We start from the raw sequence: 21,569 nt of genomic DNA, 5'->3' as shown, positions 1-21,569 counted from the left end.
TGACCCATACTGCCCCTGTAAATGTGAAGTATCAGCATTGGTATGACCCATACTGCCCCTGTGAATCCACAGCCACATTAGTAGTACGGCCTAAGTATGAAACAGGACAATAAGTGATTATTACATTTGAACAGAAGTGTAGGTAGAAACATGTTCAAACAGAAAGTTAGCAGATATGTTGCTAACAATAGTTTTAATAAAATAATAGAATGGGAAATGATGTTACTGCTTACTTTAGCAGCCAAATGAGGAGCCCAGTTTGAAATAATCATCATTTAGATACCAAATATGATACAGTGATAAATGTTGGCTGAAATATAGATTTGATCATAAATATAGATTTGATCATTCCTTCCGTGAGATCAGGCAAAGATTATCATGGGCACACTTAGGAGAAAATGACTCTTTTCATGTTATTGCATTTATAAGTAAGACCTCATAATTATCTGGCCAATAGTTATAGTGGACCCAATGATGAGACCCAGTACTGTACCAGACTACTTTTGCAAGTATTACATGTACTGGTTGACTTCGAAACAACATGCAGACTTGTGTAAAGTGGAAGACCGGGTCTTGTGGCCAGGTCTTGTGGCCAGATCTTGTGGCCAGGTCTTGTGGCCAGGTCTTGTGGCCAGGTCTTGTGGCCAGGTCTTGTGGCCAGGTCTTGTGGCCAGGTCTTGTGGCCAGGTCTTGTGGCCAGGTCTTGTAGCCTTCTGTCCTAAGTGCAATGTAACAACTGCTGGTATGATGTATTGAAATATGACACTCTTCTTTCATAGATGACTTTCAACTCAAGAACATTGAAGACACACTAGTACTAATACTATCCTGTTTTTGTTTTGTTTTTCTTGTAGTTGCACAAGTTTGTATTTCCTGTCATCCATGGATGTATCCTTTTGTTGTTGTTAGACAAAGTTTGTATTCCTCTCCACATTTTTATCTTTCAGGCTATGTTGTACAATTAATGAGTACTTTCTTAAAGGCACAGGGCTCATTTGTATGCTAACCCACAATTCTTGTTTGTAAAACTTTATTCAATGTTTATTTTTTTATTTTTTCATTTCTGATTGTTTTTTTGTTTTTTTAAATTCTATCTTTCTCTGGCAAACTAAAGGTAGAATTAGAAAGCAGGGAATGTTGATATCTTGTATGGGGATAAATGTACAAATCAGGAGGAGATCAGACACTTCTTTTCCTCACTGCATGTCCTAATACTGTATTATGAATACCTCACCGCCCTGTGTACGTTGTATGTTCCACATCAACTCACCTGTCTGTATGTTCCACATCAACTCACCTGTCTGTACGTTGTATGTTCCACATCAACTCACCTGTCTGTACGTTGTATGTTCCACATCAACTCACCTGTCTGTACGTTGTATGTTCCACATGAACTCACCTGTCTGTATGTTCCACATCAACTCACCTGTCTGTACGTTGTATGTTCCACATCAACTCACCTGTCTGTACGTTGTATGTTCCACATCAACTCACCTGTCTGTACGTTGTATGTTCCACATCAACTCACCTGTCTGTATGTTCCACATCAACTCACCTGTCTGTACGTTGTATGTTCCACATCAACTCACCTGTCTGTACGTTGTATGTTCCACATCAACTCACCTGTCTGTATGTTCCACATCAACTCACCTGTCTGTATGTTCCACATCAACTCACCTGTCTGTACGTTGTATGTTCCACATCAACTCACCTGTCTGTATGTTCCACATCAACTCACCTGTCTGTATGTTCCACATCAACTCACCTGTCTGTACGTTGTATGTTCCACATCAACTCACCTGTCTGTACGTTGTATGTTCCACATCAACTCACCTGTCTGTACGTTGTATGTTCCACATCAACTCACCTGTCTGTATGTTCCACATCAACTCACCTGTCTGTATGTTCCACATCAACTCACCTGTCTGTATGTTCCACATCAACTCACCTGTCTGTATGTTCCACATCAACTCACCTGTCTGTACGTTGTATGTTTCACATCAACTCACCTGTCTGTACGTTGTATGTTCCACATCAACTCACCTGTCTGTATGTTCCACATCAACTCACCTGTCTGTACGTTGTATGTTCCACGTCAACTCACCTGTCTGTATGTTCCACATCAACTCACCTGTCTGTACGTTGTATGTTCCACATCAACTCACCTGTCTGTATGTTCCACATCAACTCACCTGTCTGTACGTTGTATGTTCCACATCAACTCACCTGTCTGTACGTTGTATGTTCCACATCAACTCACCTGTCTGTACGTTGTATGTTCCACATCAACTCACCTGTCTGTATGTTCCACATCAACTCACCTGTCTGTACGTTGTATGTTCCACATCAACTCACCTGTCTGTACGTTGTATGTTCCACATCAACTCACCTGTCTGTACGTTGTATGTTCCACATCAACTCACCTGTCTGTATGTTCCACATCAACTCACCTGTCTGTACGTTGTATGTTCCACATCAACTCACCTGTCTGTACGTTGTATGTTCCACATCAACTCACCTGTCTGTATGTTCCACATCAACTCACCTGTCTGTACGTTGTATGTTCCACATCAACTCACCTGTCTGTACGTTGTATGTTCCACATCAACTCACCTGTCTGTATGTTCCACATCAACTCACCTGTCTGTATGTTCCACATCAACTCACCTGTCTGTACGTTGTATGTTCCACATCAACTCACCTGTCTGTATGTTCCACATCAACTCACCTGTCTGTATGTTCCACATCAACTCACCTGTCTGTACGTTGTATGTTCCACATCAACTCACCTGTCTGTACGTTGTATGTTCCACATCAACTCACCTGTCTGTACGTTGTATGTTCCACATCAACTCACCTGTCTGTATGTTCCACATCAACTCACCTGTCTGTATGTTCCACATCAACTCACCTGTCTGTATGTTCCACATCAACTCACCTGTCTGTATGTTCCACATCAACTCACCTGTCTGTATGTTCCACATCAACTCACCTGTCTGTACGTTGTATGTTTCACATCAACTCACCTGTCTGTACGTTGTATGTTCCACATCAACTCACCTGTCTGTATGTTCCACATCAACTCACCTGTCTGTATGTTCCACATCAACTCACCTGTCTGTATGTTCCACATCAACTCACCTGTCTGTATGTTCCACATCAACTCACCTGTCTGTATGTTCCACATCAACTCACCTGTCTGTACGTTGTATGTTTCACATCAACTCACCTGTCTGTACGTTGTATGTTCCACATCAACTCACCTGTCTGTATGTTCCACATCAACTCACCTGTCTGTACGTTGTATGTTCCACGTCAACTCACCTGTCTGTATGTTCCACATCAACTCACCTGTCTGTATGTTCCACATCAACTCACCTGTCTGTATGTTCCACATCAACTCACCTGTCTGTATGTTCCACATCAACTCACCTGTCTGTACGTTGTATGTTCCACATCAACTCACCTGTCTGTATGTTCCACATCAACTCACCTGTCTGTATGTTCCACATCAACTCACCTGTCTGTATGTTCCACATCAACTCACCTGTCTGTATGTTCCACATCAACTCACCTGTCTGTATGTTCCACATCAACTCACCTGTCTGTAATCAACTCACTTGTCTACCTAATCCATTTACCAGTATGTCTGATCCCTCTGATTTTCATGTCATTTTCTTAACACACCTTTTTCCTAGTCATCACCATGAAGTCCAGTTGCATCAACGGCAAAGTCTTTGACTGGACTATTATCTCAAGGAGAAGCTGCTTCAGAGCTGGTGTGCGATACTACGTCCGAGGTAATGATACTGTGACCTAAGTAATGATACTCTGACCTAGGTAATGATACTATGACCTAAGTAATGATACTGTGACCTAAGTAATGATACTGTGACCTAGGTAATGATACTGTGACCTAGGTAATGATTCTATGACCTAGGTAATGATACTGTGACCTAGGTAATGTTACTATGACCTAGGTAATGATACTATGACCTAGGTAATGATACTGTGACCTAGGTAATGTTACTATGACCTAAGTTATGATACTATGACCTAGGTAATGATATTATAACCTAGGTAATGATACTATGCACAATTTTCATCCCAATGATTGTCATCTGGTTGTTTAACACTCTCAAAGTGAGCTTTAAAATGTCTGTTTTGAACATTAAATCTGATAGTTCACATATGTACTTAAAATGTGTATTTTTTTAACATTAAATCTGATAGTTCACATATGAACTACTTTAAAATGTCATATTAAATAAAGAAAACTACCTTAATGTGTTTTAATACGGTGATGTAATACTTGTACAAGACACAGTTGATTAGGAGGACTGAAAGTGAGAGGAGAAATAGCAAACACATGAAACATAAGCACATGGTATCCATAGCGTATTTACACTCGTTAGCATACAGTCGTGGACTGTTGTGAGATGCCACTCCTGCTTCATCCAGTCTTTCTGGCCAGGGATCGACTCCGAGGGCCATGCTGCCAACTATGTGGAGACGGAGCAGATCGTGCAGTGCAACACTGCCAAGGCTTCCTTTGTTCAGGTGACCTGAAGCATAATACAATGATTATTCCCGTTAGCCACCTCCTACTTGCTGTATTTGACAATTTAGAATGCATTAAACCTATGTCTTACAGAAAGATTGTGAATGACAGACAACATTCAGTTCACTGAAATAGTTTGACAATAACATTTGATTTTGGATGTGTTTATATTGACCTGATTGAATGTTGGATGGTTTTGAGCAGGAGGGCGAGAAAGAAGAAAACACATCCTGCCCCACTTATTGCATGGAAAGCCACACCTCACTTACCACGGGCCACACCCAGCACGACACATCCAGGGCGTCAAGACTATACCCATGTCATCAGGTAGAAGCCCAGCACCCATTCCCCACTGAGATGGCCAAGCTCACGGCCATAAAAGCCAAACATCCACCGAGAGTTTGGAAAACAAGCCCCTTCCCCGCCCAGGACTGGCCACCCCCTCCCCAGGCCAACCATCGGCAGGACCCGGCCTTATGGCGACATGACAAGGACATGGGGTGTAGGCCCCCATGCGCCCGACACCACGCAGACACCCTCCGCCCGTCCCGCCAGAATGCACACACTCCACAATCTAGGCCCGCACAAAACCTGTGAGCAAGCCTCCTCTCCACCTTAAAGCCCCCCCAACGACTACCGTGCCCACACATATGCCACCCAGGCAAAGACTTCATCCATCTCAGGGACTGTTGGTGCCACCCCGACTCGCCTGCATAGGCCAGCAGCACGCAGAATTCCAAGGACAGCACTGCAGTAAAGGAGTAATGTTTTACAGTTCTGAAAGGTTGTAGTGTACCTTCAGCCTCAGTAGCAACTCCCGGTTCCGGTCATGGAAGATAGCCAGTAATGAGTACAGTTCTGAAAGGTTGTAGTGTACCTTCAGCCTCAGTAGCAACTCCCGGTTCCGGTCATGGAAGATAGCCAGTAATGAGTACAGTTCTGAAAGGTTGTAGTGTACCTTCAGCCTCAGTAGCAACTCCCGGTTCCGGTCATGGAAGATAGCCAGTAATGAGTACAGTTCTGAAAGGTTGTAGTGTACCTTCAGCCTCAGTAGCAACTCCCGGTTCCGGTCATGGAAGATAGCCAGTAATGAGTACAGTTCTGAAAGGTTGTAGTGTACCTTCAGCCTCAGTAGCAACTCCCGGTTCCGGTCATGGAAGATAGCCAGTAATGAGTACTGTTCTGAAAGGTTGCAGTATACCTTCAGCCTCAGTAGCAACTCCCGGTTCCGATCATGGAGGATAGCCAGTAATAAATACGGTTCTGAAAGGTTGCAGTATACCCTCAGCCTCAGTAGATACTCCCGGTTCCGATCATGGAAGATAGCCAGTAATAAGTACTGTTCTGAAAGGTTGTAGTGTACCTTCAGCCTCAGTAGCAACTCCCGGTTCCGGTCATGGAAGATAGCCAGTAATGAGTACAGTTCTGAAAGGTTGTAGTGTACCTTTCAGCCTCAGTAGCAACTCCCGGTTCCGGTCATGGAAGATAGCCAGTAATGAGTACTGTTCTGAAAGGTTGTATTGTACCTTCAGCCTCAGTAGCAACTCCCGGTTCCGGTCATGGAGGATAGCCAGTAATAAGTATTGTTCTGAAAGGTGGCACTGTACCTTCAGCCTCAATAGAGACTCTCGGTTCCGGTCATGGAGGATAGCCAGTAATAAGTACGGTTCTGAAAGGTTGCACCGTACCTTCAGCCTCAATAGAGACCCACGGTTCCGGTCATGGAGGATAGCCAGTAATAAGTACGGTTCTGAAAGGTTGCACCGTACCTTCAGCCTTAGCAGCAACTCCCGCTTCCGGTCATGGAGGATAGCCAGTAATAAGGAGGGTTCTGAAAGGTTGCACCGTACCTTCAGCCTCAGGAGCGACTCCCAGTTCCAGTCATGGAGGATAGCATGTTTGCTAACTGTAGTTTTACATACACAACTAACTGAGGCTGTGTGACCCAGCAGCTGGCACTGGAAGCAAGCTCCTTCCCAGTTCCTCCTTGGTTTGAGACCAAGTAAACTGGCGAGCCCTTTAAAAGTGTCATTATTGATCATAACCCTGGAAGCTTCAATAATATTTGAAATGGATGCTTAAGCTGGCAGTTGGTGGGATGTACAGGAGGATATTATTTTTACATGATTGGTCTTTTATTTCCTTCTTAGACCAGAGGCTCGATCCCCTTCTACTGGTCAAAGGCCTAACCTCAAGTACAAGCCGAGACCACAGATCAGCAAAACCGTCAACCATGTAAATGAGTCAACTCTCTTCTTTTGCTTGACCTTTCCTTTGCTCATGGGCTTTTCCCTTGCTCTGGTCCTGCTCCAGCTGGATGGATTCCAGAGACACTTTGACTCCCAGATTCTTCTTTACGGCAAACAAGTCATCTTGAACCTGGTAAGATGATCTCATGTCTAACTTCCAAACAAATGTGACCCGACTGAAGACTCCATCCAAGTGAAAGAAGGAGAACTGATGAAGGAAGAAGGTTGTTGATATTGTCTTCATCTAAGTGAAGTCTTCTTCCCCCCAGATCAACCAGAAGGGCTCAGAAAAGCCACTGGAGCAGGCCTTTGAAAAGATGGTGGCCAGCCTTGGAAACGGCACCATCAAGTAAGATGGCACATGACCTTTGACTGCATTGTCCTGGCGACTCACCTCTGCTCCGCAGGTACGTGGCATTTGACTTCCACAGGGAGTGCAGTCGGATGAGGTGGCATCGCCTCCAGCTCTTGTTGGACATGGTTGCTGAGCTCCAAGAGGAATTTGGGTCAGTCGGTTCTGGTGCTCCTTCTATTGCATGGTCAGCACCAGTCGTAACCGTGCACCTGGGCGCAGGTATTTCCTGGTGGATTCAGACGGGAAGGTACTGTTGAACCAGGAGGGGGCATTCCGGAGCAACTGCATGGACTGTCTGGACCGTACCAATGTCATCCAGAGTTTGCTGGCCAGACGCTCGCTACAGTCACAGCTCCGGGTAAGACAACATGTCATCTTACCCCACAGAGGTCAGAATGGAATCGTTCATAACATTGATTTGGATTCAGGATTACTTTTTCAGCAATGCCAGTGTTCAAGAAAGAAACTGCCTCTGTGGCAGCTTTGTGTCATTAGACTCCACTTTTGCTCGTTTACCTTTTCTTTTTCTAGTAATAGGAATGTTTGAATGTGCTGCTAAATATAGAGCTGCACATGTCTGTCCAAGATCCTTGCGGTTAGTGCCGCTTCCATGGTCTACACGGCCCTGGAGGAGCTTCTAATAGTCCAGAAACATACAGAACACCTCACCTTTTTTTGTGTTATCTACTAGGCTAGACTGAAGCAGTTTGTTTAATGTTCATGCACTTTAAAGGATGGCTGTGTTATCTACTAGTCTAGACTGAAGCAGTTTTATTCATGTTCATGCACTTTAAAGGATGGCTGTGTTATCTACTAGTCTAGACTGAAGCAGTTTTATTCATGTTCATGCACTTTAAAGGATGGCTGTGTTATCTACTAGTCTAGACTGAAGCAGTTGTATTCATGTTCATGCACTTTAAAAGATGGCTGTGTTATCTACTAGTCTAGACTGAAGCAGTTTTTTATTTTAGTGCCTTTCTTGGGTTTTTTTTGCACATTTTTGTTACTCATACGAATAGGTTAAGAACAGGGCAGATTGAGGCCAGTTTCTAGTACACTCTGGACTGAAGCTGTGTGCCTCCATTGTTTTTGTTGCTGTTGTTTTGAGGCATGTTTAAAAAAAAAAACTGCACTTTGTGAAAGTGAAAGTACATAGTTTCCCATAGTTGTAGTGGGTATCAGGATTATGTCAGGGAGAGCATGTCCCACATTCCAAGCTGCTGTTTTGAGGCATGTTAAAAATAAGAATGCACTTTGTGACTTCAATAATAAATATGGCAGTGCCATCTTGGCACTTTTTTCCATAACTTGAGTTGATTTATTTTGGAAAACCTTGTTACATTGTTTAATGCATCCAGCGGGGCATCACAACAACATTAGGCATAATAATGTGTTCATTCCACGACGTTATATATCGGTATCGGTTGATATTGGTATCGATAATTAAGAGTTGGACAATATCGTGATATCGGCAAAAAGGCCATTATCGGACATCCCTAGTATTAACTTGTGTTGTCTCCTGACCAAGAGGCTGACCTTGTGTTGTGTTGAGCTGCACAAGACGCTGTCGTGGCTTCACTTGCATTCTTGTTTCCGGCTGGTGGCAAAGTGATGTAAAAGGGTGATTCTGGTGGGTGCAGCAGCCTCACACGGCACAACACAGCATTTTTACACCTGGAAAAAGTAACGAGGACGCGCCGCAAACACGTAACATCAGCTGAAAGTTGGTAGCAAACATGGCGCCCTGAAGTATTGCGAGTGGCTTGTGAGCAGTCATTGAGGGGATCACCAGAAGGTTGTGCCAGTCTGACTGTGCTGTGCCCTCACAGAGAATGGGCATCCTCCACGCCAACCAGCACTTGGAGGACCAAGCAGATTTTGAGAAGATGTACAAGAATGGTGAGTGTTTCTTCTGCTTCCCCGCTTCCTCCTGACTGCCTGGGTGTTTGCCTGCAGCTTGGGCAGACAACGCAGATGCTTGCGCCAAACAATATGCGGGCACCGGGGCCTTGAAGACCGACTTCACCAGGTGACTGATTGTGCGAGAACGACGCTGGCGGGGAACTTGCAGTCACAGTGTGGCTCCTCCATCTTTTAGGACCGGCAAGAGGACTCAGTGGGGGCTGCTGATGGACGGCTGGAACTCCATGATCCGGTATTACAAGAACAACTTCTCCGATGGCTTTCGACAGGTAGGTCCACTTTTTGCTCAGTCCCTGCTCTTGTGTTCTTGGCCAAGACACTTCAGCGACCGTGCCAATATGGCCGACAACGGCGATAAAGTGAAACTGAAAGTTGAACTTGCATCAAAAGTTGATGATGCGAGGGCGGCGCAACAAACATGCAGAGCATTCGCCAGCACAGTGATGACATCACATTGATGACATCACATTGATTGATTGAAACTTTTATTAGTACAAACCCCGTTTCCATATGAGTTGGGAAATGGTGTTAGATGTAAATATAAAAGGAATACAATGATTTGCAAATCCTTTTCAAGCCATATTCAGTTGAATATGACAACATTTTTGATGTTCAAACTGATAAACTTTTCCTTTTTTTTGCAAATAATCATTAACTTTATAATTTGATGGCAGCAACATGTGACAAAGAAGTTGGGAAAGGTGGCAATAAATACTGATAAAGTTGAGGAATGCTCATCAAACACTTATTTGGAACATCCCACAGGTGTGCAGGCTAATTGGGAACAGGTGGGTGCCATGATTGGGTATAAAAGTAGATTCCATGAAATGCTCAGTCTTTCACAAGAAAGGATGGGGCGAGGTACACCACTTTGTCCACAACTGCGTGAGCAAATTGTCGAACAGTTTAAGAACAACCTTTCTCAAAGTGCAATTGCAAGAAATTTAGGGATTTCAACATCTACGCTCCATAATATCATCAAAAGGTTGAGAGAATCTGGAGAAATCACTGCACGTAAGCAGCATGGCCGGAAACCAACATTGAATGAGCGTCACCTTCGACACTGTATCAAAAAGCGACATCAGTGTGTAAAGGATATCACCACATGGGCTCAGGAACACTTCAGAAAACCACTGTCAGTAACTACAGTTGGTCGCTACATCTGTAAGTGCAAGTTAAAGCTCTACTATGCAAAGCCAAAGCCATTTATCAACAACACCCAGAAACGCCGCCGGCTTCTCTGGGCCCGAGATCATCTAAGATGGACTCATGCAAAGTGGAAAAGTGTTCTGTGGTCTGACGAGTCCACATTTCAAATTGTTTTTGGAAATATTCGACATCGTGTCCTCCGGACCAAAGAGGAAGCGAACCATCCAGACTGTTATCCACGCAAAGTTCAAAAGGCAGCATGTGTGATGGTATGGGGGTGTATTAGTGGTCAAGACATGTTCTAGGGTGAAAGTGTAAAAGGCAGCATGTGTGATGGTATGGGGGTGTATTAGTGGTCAAGACATGTTCTAGGGTGAAAGTGTAAAAGGCAGCATGTGTGATGGTATGGGGGTGTATTAGTGGTCAAGACATGTTCTAGGGTGAAAGTGTAAAAGGCAGCATGTGTGATGGTATGGGGGTGTATTAGTGGTCAAGACATGTTCTAGGGTGAAAGTGTAAAAGGCAGCATGTGTGATGGTATGGGGGTGTATTAGTGGTCAAGACATGTTCTAGGGTCAAAGTGTAAAAGGCAGCATGTGTGATGGTATGGGGGTGTATTAGTGGCCAAGACATGGGTAACTTACACATCTGTGAAGGCACCATTAATGCTGAAAGGTACATACAGCTTTTGGAGCAACATATGTTGCCATCCAAACAATGTTATCATGGACGCCCCTGCTTATTTCAGCAAGACAATGCCAAGCCACATTCAGCACGTGATACAACAGCGTAGCTTCGTAAAAAAAGAATGCGGGTACTTTCGTGGCCCGCCTGCAGTCCAGACCTGTCTCCCATGGAAAATGTGTGGCGCATTATGAAGCCTAAAATAGGACAGCGGAGACCCCGGACTGTTGAACCACTGAAGCTGTACATAAAACAAGAATGGGAAAGAATTCCACTTTCAAAGCTTCAACAATTAGTTTCCTCAGTTCCCAATCATTTATTGAGTGTTGTTAAAAGGAAAGGCCATGTAACACAGTGGTGAACATGCCCTTTCCCAACTACTTTGGCACGTGTTGCAGCCATGAAATTCTAACTTAATTATTATTTGCAAAAAAAAATAAAGTTTATGAGTTTGAACATGAAATATGTTGTCTTTGTAGCATATTCAACTGAATATGGCTTGAAAATGATTTGCAAATCATTGTATTCCGTTTATATTTACATCTAACACCATTTCCCAACTCATATGGAAACGAGGTTTGTATATTATTAAACATAGCTGACTTGTAGACTTCCTGGTGGTCTACATAAAATGTAAAGGTGGTTCTTTGGTCCACATGTTGACATAACTGCATTATTAAACATAATTGACTTGTTGAAGACTTCCTGGTGGTCTACATAAAATATAAAGGTGGTTCTTTGGTCCACATGTTGACATAACTGCATTATTAAACATAGTTGACTTGTTGAAGACTTCCTGGTGGTCTACATAAAATGTAAAGGTGGTTCTTTGGTCCACATGTTGACATAACTACATTATTAAACATAGTTGACTTGTTGAAGACTTCCTGGTGGTCTACATAAAATGTAAAGGTGGTTCTTTGGTCCACATGTTGACATAACTACATTATTAAACATAGCTGACTTGTTGAAGACTTCCTGGTGGTCTACATAAAATATAAAGGTGGTTCTTTGGTCCACATGTTGACATAACTACATTATTAAACATAGTTGACTTGTTGAAGACTTCCTGGTGGTCTACATAAAATGTAAAGGTGGTTCTTTGGTCCACATGTTGACATAACTACATTATTAAACATAGTTGACTTGTTGAAGACTTCCTGGTGGTCTACATAAAATGTAAAGGTGGTTCTTTGGTCCACATGTTGACATAACTACATCATTAAACATAGCTGACTTGTTGAAGACTTCCTGGTGGTCTACATAAAATGTAAAGGTGGTTCTTTGGTCCACATGTTGACATAACTACATTATTAAACATAGCTGACTTGTTGAAGACTTCCTGGTGGTCTACATAAAATGTAAAGGTGGTTCTTTGGTCCACATGTTGACATAACTACATTATTAAACATAGTTGACTTGTTGAAGACTTCCTGGTGGTCTACATAAAATATAAAGGTGGTTCTTTGGTCCACATGTTGACATAACTACATTATTAAACATAGTTGACTTGTTGAAGACTTCCTGGTGGTCTACATAAAATATAAAGGTGGTTCTTTGGTCCACATGTTGACATAACTACATTATTAAACATAGCTGACTTGTTGAAGACTTCCTGGTGGTCTACATAAAATATAAAGGTGGTTCTTTGGTCCACATGTTGACATAACTACATTATTAAACATAGCTGACTTGTTGAAGACTTCCTGGTGGTCTACATAAAATGTAAAGGTGGTTCTTTGGTCCACGTGTTGACATAACTACATTATTAAACATAGCTGACTTGTTGAAGACTTCCTGGTGGTCTACATAAAATATAAAGGTGGTTCTTTGGTCCACATGTTGACATAACTACATTATTAAACATAGCTGACTTGTTGAAGACTTCCTGGTGGTCTACATAAAATGTAAAGGTGGTTCTTTGGTCCACATGTTGACATAACTACATTATTAAACATAGCTGACTTGTTGAAGACTTCCTGGTGGTCTACATAAAATGTAAAGGTGGTTCTTTGGTCCACATGTTGACATAACTACATTATTAAACATAGCTGACTTGTTGAAGACTTCCTGGTGGTCTACATAAAATGTAAAGGTGGTTCTTTGGTCCACATGTTGACATAACTACATTATTAAACATAGCTGACTTGTTGAAGACTTCCTGGTGGTCTACATAAAATGTAAAGGTGGTTCTTTGGTCCACATGTTGACATAACTACATTATTAAACATAGCTGACTTGTTGAAAACTTCCTGGTGGTCTACATAAAATGTAAAGGTGGTTCTTTGGTCCACATGTTGACATAACTACATTATTAAACATAGCTGACTTGTTGAAGACTTCCTGGTGGTCTACATAAAATATAAAGGTGGTTCTTTGGTCCACATGTTGACATAACTACATTATTAAACATAGTTGACTTGTTGAAGACTTCCTGGTGGTCTACATAAAATGTAAAGGTGGTTCTTTGGTCCACATGTTGACATAACTACATTATTAAACATAGTTGACTTGTTGAAGACTTCCTGGTGGTCTACATAAAATGTAAAGGTGGTTCTTTGGTCCACATGTTGACATAACTACATCATTAAACATAGCTGACTTGTTGAAGACTTCCTGGTGGTCTACATAAAATGTAAAGGTGGTTCTTTGGTCCACATGTTGACATAACTACATTATTAAACATAGCTGACTTGTTGAAGACTTCCTGGTGGTCTACATAAAATGTAAAGGTGGTTCTTTGGTCCACATGTTGACATAACTACATTATTAAACATAGTTGACTTGTTGAAGACTTCCTGGTGGTCTACATAAAATATAAAGGTGGTTCTTTGGTCCACATGTTGACATAACTACATTATTAAACATAGTTGACTTGTTGAAGACTTCCTGGTGGTCTACATAAAATATAAAGGTGGTTCTTTGGTCCACATGTTGACATAACTACATTATTAAACATAGCTGACTTGTTGAAGACTTCCTGGTGGTCTACATAAAATATAAAGGTGGTTCTTTGGTCCACATGTTGACATAACTACATTATTAAACATAGCTGACTTGTTGAAGACTTCCTGGTGGTCTACATAAAATGTAAAGGTGGTTCTTTGGTCCACGTGTTGACATAACTACATTATTAAACATAGCTGACTTGTTGAAGACTTCCTGGTGGTCTACATAAAATATAAAGGTGGTTCTTTGGTCCACATGTTGACATAACTACATTATTAAACATAGCTGACTTGTTGAAGACTTCCTGGTGGTCTACATAAAATGTAAAGGTGGTTCTTTGGTCCACATGTTGACATAACTACATTATTAAACATAGCTGACTTGTTGAAGACTTCCTGGTGGTCTACATAAAATGTAAAGGTGGTTCTTTGGTCCACATGTTGACATAACTACATTATTAAACATAGCTGACTTGTTGAAGACTTCCTGGTGGTCTACATAAAATGTAAAGGTGGTTCTTTGGTCCACATGTTGACATAACTACATTATTAAACATAGCTGACTTGTTGAAGACTTCCTGGTGGTCTACATAAAATGTAAAGGTGGTTCTTTGGTCCACATGTTGACATAACTACATTATTAAACATAGCTGACTTGTTGAAAACTTCCTGGTGGTCTACATAAAATGTAAAGGTGGTTCTTTGGTCCACATGTTGACATAACTACATTATTAAACATAGCTGACTTGTTGAAGACTTCCTGGTGGTCTACATAAAATGTAAAGGTGGTTCTTTGGTCCACATGTTGACATAACTACATTATTAAACATAGCTGACTTGTTGAAGACTTCCTGGTGGTCTACATAAAATATAAAGGTGGTTCTTTGGTCCACATGTTGACATAACTACATTATTAAACATAGCTGACTTGTTGAAGACTTCCTGGTGGTCTACATAAAATGTAAAGGTGGTTCTTTGGTCCACATGTTGACATAACTACATTATTAAACATAGCTGACTTGTTGAAGACTTCCTGGTGGTCTACATAAAATATAAAGGTGGTTCTTTGGTCCACATGTTGACATAACTGCATTATTAAACATAGTTGACTTGTTGAAGACTTCCTGGTGGTCTACATAAAATATAAAGGTGGTTCTTTGGTCCACATGTTGACATAACTGCATTATTAAACATAGTTGACTTGTTGAAGACTTCCTGGTGGTCTACATAAAATATAAAGGTGGTTCTTTGGTCCACATGTTGACATAACTACATTATTAAACATAGTTGACTTGTTGAAGACTTCCTGGTGGTCTACATAAAATGTAAAGGTGGTTCTTTGGTCCACATGTTGACATAACTACATCATTAAACATAGCTGACTTGTTGAAGACTTCCTGGTGGTCTACATAGAATGTAAAGGTGGTTCTTTGGTCCACATGTTGACATAACTACATTATTAAACATAGTTGACTTGTTGAAGACTTCCTGGTGGTCTACATAAAATGTAAAGGTGGTTCTTTGGTCCACATGTTGACATAACTGCATTATTAAACATAGTTGACTTGTTGAAGACTTCCTGGTGGTCTACATAAAATGTAAAGGTGGTTCTTTGGTCCACATGTTGACATAACTACATTATTAAACATAGCTGACTTGTTGAAGACTTCCTGGTGGTCTACATAAAATGTAAAGGTGGTTCTTTGGTCCACATGTTGACATAACTGCATTATTAAACATAGTTGACTTGTTGAAGACTTCCTGGTGGTCTACATAAAATATAAAGGTGGTTCTTTGGTCCACATGTTGACATAACTACATTATTAAACATAGTTGACTTGTTGAAGACTTCCTGGTGGTCTACATAAAATATAAAGGTGGTTCTTTGGTCCACATGTTGACATAACTACATTATTAAACATAGTTGACTTGTTGAAGACTTCCTGGTGGTCTACATAAAATATAAAGGTGGTTCTTTGGTCCACATGTTGACATAACTACATTATTAAACATAGTTGACTTGTTGAAGACTTCCTGGTGGTCTACATAAAATATAAAGGTGGTTCTTTGGTCCACATGTTGACATAACTACATTATTAAACATAGCTGACTTGTTGAAGACTTCCTGGTGGTCTACATAAAATATAAAGGTGGTTCTTTGGTCCACATGTTGACATAACTACATTATTAAACATAGCTGACTTGTTGAAGACTTCCTGGTGGTCTACATAAAATGTAAAGGTGGTTCTTTGGTCCACGTGTTGACATAACTACATTATTAAACATAGCTGACTTGTTGAAGACTTCCTGGTGGTCTACATAAAATATAAAGGTGGTTCTTTGGTCCACATGTTGACATAACTACATTATTAAACATAGTTGACTTGTTGAAGACTTCCTGGTGGTCTACATAAAATATAAAGGTGGTTCTTTGGTCCACATGTTGACATAACTACATTATTAAACATAGTTGACTTGTTGAAGACTTCCTGGTGGTCTACATAAAATATAAAGGTGGTTCTTTGGTCCACATGTTGACATAACTACATTATTAAACATAGTTGACTTGTTGAAGACTTCCTGGTGGTCTACATAAAATATAAAGGTGGTTCTTTGGTCCACATGTTGACATAACTACATTATTAAACATAGTTGACTTGTTGAAGACTTCCTGGTGGTCTACATAAAATATAAAGGTGGTTCTTTGGTCCACATGTTGACATAACTACATTATTAAACATAGCTGACTTGTTGAAGACTTCCTGGTGGTCTACATAAAATATAAAGGTGGTTCTTTGGTCCACATGTTGACATAACTACATTATTAAACATAGCTGACTTGTTGAAGACTTCCTGGTGGTCTACATAAAATATAAAGGTGGTTCTTTGGTCCACATGTTGACATAACTACATTATTAAACATAGTTGACTTGTTGAAGACTTCCTGGTGGTCTACATAAAATGTAAAGGTGGTTCTTTGGTCCACATGTTGACATAACTACATTATTAAACATAGCTGACTTGTTGAAGACTTCCTGGTGGTCTACATAAAATGTAAAGGTGGTTCTTTGGTCCACATGTTGACATAACTACATTATTAAACATAGCTGACTTGTTGAAGACTTCCTGGTGGTCTACATAAAATGTAAAGGTGGTTCTTTGGTCCACATGTTGACATAACTACATTATTAAACATAGCTGACTTGTTGAAGACTTCCTGGTGGTCTACATAAAATGTAAAGGTGGTTCTTTGGTCCACATGTTGACATAACTACATTATTAAACATAGCTGACTTGTTGAAGACTTCCTGGTGGTCTACATAAAATGTAAAGGTGGTTCTTTGGTCCACATGTTGACATAACTACATTATTAAACATAGCTGACTTGTTGAAGACTTCCTGGTGGTCTACATAAAATGTAAAGGTGGTTCTTTGGTCCACATGTTGACATAACTACATTATTAAACATAGCTGACTTGTTGAAGACTTCCTGGTGGTCTACATAAAATGTAAAGGTGGTTCTTTGGTCCACATGTTGACATAACTACATTATTAAACATAGCTGACTTGTTGAAGACTTCCTGGTGGTCTACATAAAATATAAAGGTGGTTCTTTGGTCCACATGTTGACATAACTACATTATTAAACATAGCTGACTTGTTGAAGACTTCCTGGTGGTCTACATAAAATGTAAAGGTGGTTCTTTGGTCACATGTTGACATAACTACATTATTAAACATAGCTGACTTGTTGAAGACTTCCTGGTGGTCTACATAAAATATAAAGGTGGTTCTTTGGTCCACATGTTGACATAACTACATTATTAAACATAGTTGACTTGTTGAAGACTTCCTGGTGGTCTACATAAAATATAAAGGTGGTTCTTTGGTCCACATGTTGACATAACTACATTATTAAACATAGCTGACTTGTTGAAGACTTCCTGGTGGTCTACATAAAATGCAAAGGTGGTTCTTTGGTCCACATGTTGACATAACTACATTATTAAACATAGCTGACTTGTTGAAGACTTCCTGGTGGTTTACATAAAATGTAAAGGTGGTTCTTTGGTCCACATGTTGACATAACTACATTATTAAACATAGCTGACTTGTTGAAGACTTCCTGGTGGTCTACATAAAATGTAAAGGTGGTTCTTTGGTCCACATGTTGACATAACTACATTATTAAACATAGCTGACTTGTTGAAGACTTCCTGGTGGTCTACATAAAATGTAAAGGTGGTTCTTTGGTCCACATGTTGACATAACTACATTATTAAACATAGCTGACTTGTTGAAGACTTCCTGGTGGTCTACATAAAATGTAAAGGTGGTTCTTTGGTCCACATGTTGACATAACTACATTATTAAACATAGTTGACTTGTTGAAGACTTCCTGGTGGTCTACATAAAATGTAAAGGTGGTTCTTTGGTCCACATGTTGACATAACTACATTATTAAACATAGCTGACTTGTTGAAGACTTCCTGGTGGTCTACATAAAATGTAAAGGTGGTTCTTTGGTCCACATGTTGACATAACTACATTATTAAACATAGCTGACTTGTTGAAGACATAAAAAGTAGGTGTTGATAAAAGACTTCCCTGCTGTGAGATTTGACATGATGTTGCTAGTGTACAACCTTCAGTGCTAGTAACAATGCTAACAAAAAGGCAGTATTTAATATATTTATTGACACCCATTACATATGGTACCAATAAGAGTACTGATGAATATTGATCAACTCATAATGATATACATCCCAATTTGGAAGAGGTGAAAAGTAAAGAAGTGACTAGTGTGTAGAGGTGTACTTCCTCATGTGAAGAACTCTATTGATGTTTAGTCTGGTGTTGCCACAGGACTCCATCGACCTGTTCCTGGGCAACTTTGCTGTGGATGAAGGCGATACCATGACACCATTGCAAGAGCCCAAGGACTGGAAGTTTCTGACGGTGAGAGACTCGCTCCAAGGACGGCTTGAACATCTCCAACTAAATGTTTTGTGTTGCAGTTGCCGATCATCATGGTGGTGGCATTCTCCATGTGCATCATCTGCTTGCTCATGGCCGGTAAGAACACCTCCGCCAGCGTCAGGCCCACGGTCTCTTATTTACTCCAAGGTCTGCTGCTCCTCGCCAGGCGACACCTGGACCGAGACTCTGGCTTACGTTTTGTTCTGGGGGACAGCCAGCGTGGTGACCGGCGGCCTGATCCTCTTCAACGGGCGGGACTTTGTGGACGCGCCCAAGCTGGTCCAGAAAGAGAAGCTGGACTGAATGTGTGTGTGTGGAAAGCAGCTCACCACCTCATCATCGCCTTACCCCCAGCAGCATCATCATCATCATCAGGCCTGGAGCCTGTACTAGCACCAGAGGAGCCTGTACTAGCACCAGAGGAGCCTGTACTAGCACCAGAGGAGCATGTACTAGCACCAGAGGAGCCTGTACTAGCACCAGAGGAGCCTGTACTAGCACCAGAGGAGCCTGTACTAGCACCAGAGGAGCCTGTACTAGCGCCAGAGGCTGGAGTGGAGGAAGGTGAGGTCAGCGGCTGCTATCCACACTGTTCTTATGTACCATCAAGTTCTGGGGGTTTATGTACATATTCATATATATATTTGTGTGTGTGTGTATTTATATACTTATATATATATATACACGTGTGTGTATATATATATATATACCTATAAATACACATGTGTGTGTGTGTGTGTATATATATATATATATATATACACATATATATATATATATGTATATACGTGCATATATGTATATATATACTGTATATACATACATGTATATATATATATGTATATGTGTATATATGTGTATTAGGGTTAGGTTGGGAAAATGACTCAGCTTCCAGTCAGCTGAAGTCCTTGAAGTCCTTGTTGTAATGACTATTGAAATTGCTTGATTGCAAAGTACTACAAGACTACACACTTTGAAGGGTTTGATCATTAGGTTGTGTTCAATGAGTACTCATTCCATCACTTCAAGTGTAATTACAAGATGCTGAATGTAAACTTCCTTCCCTTTTTCAGAACACGTCCTATATATTCCTCTACATGTATAAATACACACCCCACGCATGTATTCAGACTCCTTTATCATCATTCCTACTTTTTGTTTCCTATTTGTCAAGTTCAGCGGGACAAAGATCAGGCAAGACCTTGGACACCCCTGTCGCCGTTGGGACAGGGGTGTCCAAACTTTTTGACACATGCAAAGTAACTGTATGTATATATACACATACATATACACACATATATATGTGTATATATATATATGTGTGTATATGTATGTGTATACAGGACCGTCTCAGAAAATTAGAATATTGTGATAAAGTCCTATATTTTCTGTAATGCAATTAAAAAAACAAAAATGTCATACATTGTGGATTCATTACACATCAACTGAAATATTGCAAGCCTTTTATTATTTTAATATTGCTGATTGTGGCATACAGCTTAAGAAAACTCAAAAATCCTATCTCAAAAAATTAGAATATTTCCTCAGACCAAGTAAAAAAAAAAAGATTTATAACAGCAAAACAAAATCCAACATTTGAAAATGTCAATGAATGCACTCAGTACAGCTTCTTCTTCACAATACCGCACAAATTCTCTATGGGGTTCAGGTCAGGGGAGCTGGCAGGCCAATGGAGGACAGTAATGCCATGGTCAGTACACCAGTCACTGCTGGTTTTGCCACTGTGGGCAGGTGCCAGATCATGCTGGAAAATAAAATCATCATCTCCATAGAGCTTTTCAACAGATAGAAGCATGTAGCCGTATTCCCATGGTCAAGCCACTCCTGAACTCAAGACAACGGAAGAAGCGTCTGACTTGGGCTATGGAAAAGAAGCACTGGACAGTTGCAGAGTGGTCCAGAGTCCTGTTTTCAGACCAAAGCAAGTTTTGTATTTCATTTGGAAGTCAAGGCGCTCGAGTCTGGAGGAAGGCTGGAGAGGAGCAAAATCCAAGTTGCTTGAAATCCAGTGTGAAGTTCCCCCAGTCAGCAATGGTTTGGGTCAGCTGCTGGTGTTGGTCCACTGTGTTTCATCAAGTCCAGAGTCAATGCAGCTGTGGACCAAGACATTTTACAGCACTACATGCTTCTATCTGTTGAAAAGCTCTATGGAGATGATGATTGCATTTTCCAGCAGTGGCAAAACCAGCAGTGACTGGTGTACTGACCATGGCATTACTGTCCTCCATTGGCCTGCTAACTCCCCTGACCTGAACCCCATAGAGAATGTGTGGGGTATTGTGAAGAAGAAGCTGAAAGACACCAGACCCAATACTGCAAAAGAGCTAAAGGCCGCTATTGAAGCATCCTGGGCATCCATAACACCTGAGCAATGCCACAGGCTGATTGGCTCCATGCCACCTCAGCAATGCCACAGGCTGATTGGCTCCATGCCACGCCACATTGGTGCAGTCATCCGTGCAAAAGGATTCCCAACCAAGTACTGAGTGCATTCATTGACTTTTTCAAATGTTTCATTTTGTTTTGCTGTTATAAATCTTTATTTTTTTACTTGGTCTGAGGAAATATTCTAATTATTTGAGATGGGATTTTTGAGTTTTCTTAAGCTGTATGCCATAATCAGCAATATTAAAATAATAAAAAGGCTTGCAATATTTCAGTTGATGTGTAATGAATCCACAATGTATGACATTTTAGTC

General features: G+C 40.9%; 1 protein-coding gene across 1 annotated transcript in view; it reads left to right on the top strand.

The window, feature by feature from the left end:
* Positions 1-20,062, top strand: part of LOC133659750 (phosphatidylinositol-3-phosphatase SAC1-B-like) — a 37,721-nt gene extending 17,659 nt beyond the window's left edge. The window contains 15 exon segments of the mRNA XM_062062433.1: positions 855-888; positions 3,699-3,800; positions 4,475-4,560; positions 6,712-6,737; positions 6,739-6,796; positions 6,875-6,943; positions 7,080-7,159; positions 7,218-7,316; positions 7,385-7,523; positions 8,995-9,064; positions 9,122-9,194; positions 9,264-9,357; positions 18,736-18,828; positions 18,888-18,945; positions 19,016-20,062. Coding sequence (XP_061918417.1) covers positions 855-888; positions 3,699-3,800; positions 4,475-4,560; positions 6,712-6,737; positions 6,739-6,796; positions 6,875-6,943; positions 7,080-7,159; positions 7,218-7,316; positions 7,385-7,523; positions 8,995-9,064; positions 9,122-9,194; positions 9,264-9,357; positions 18,736-18,828; positions 18,888-18,945; positions 19,016-19,152 — 1,218 coding nt within the window. The 3' untranslated portion in view covers positions 19,153-20,062.
* Positions 20,063-21,569: the final 1,507 nt, after the last annotated feature.

Source organism: Entelurus aequoreus, linkage group LG11 (genome assembly GCF_033978785.1).
Source record: "Entelurus aequoreus isolate RoL-2023_Sb linkage group LG11, RoL_Eaeq_v1.1, whole genome shotgun sequence".
In the NCBI taxonomy this organism is placed as follows: domain Eukaryota; kingdom Metazoa; phylum Chordata; class Actinopteri; order Syngnathiformes; family Syngnathidae; genus Entelurus; species Entelurus aequoreus.
The sequence above is the reverse complement of the archived record's forward strand: the minus strand, read 5'-3'. Positions and strand labels throughout refer to the sequence as shown.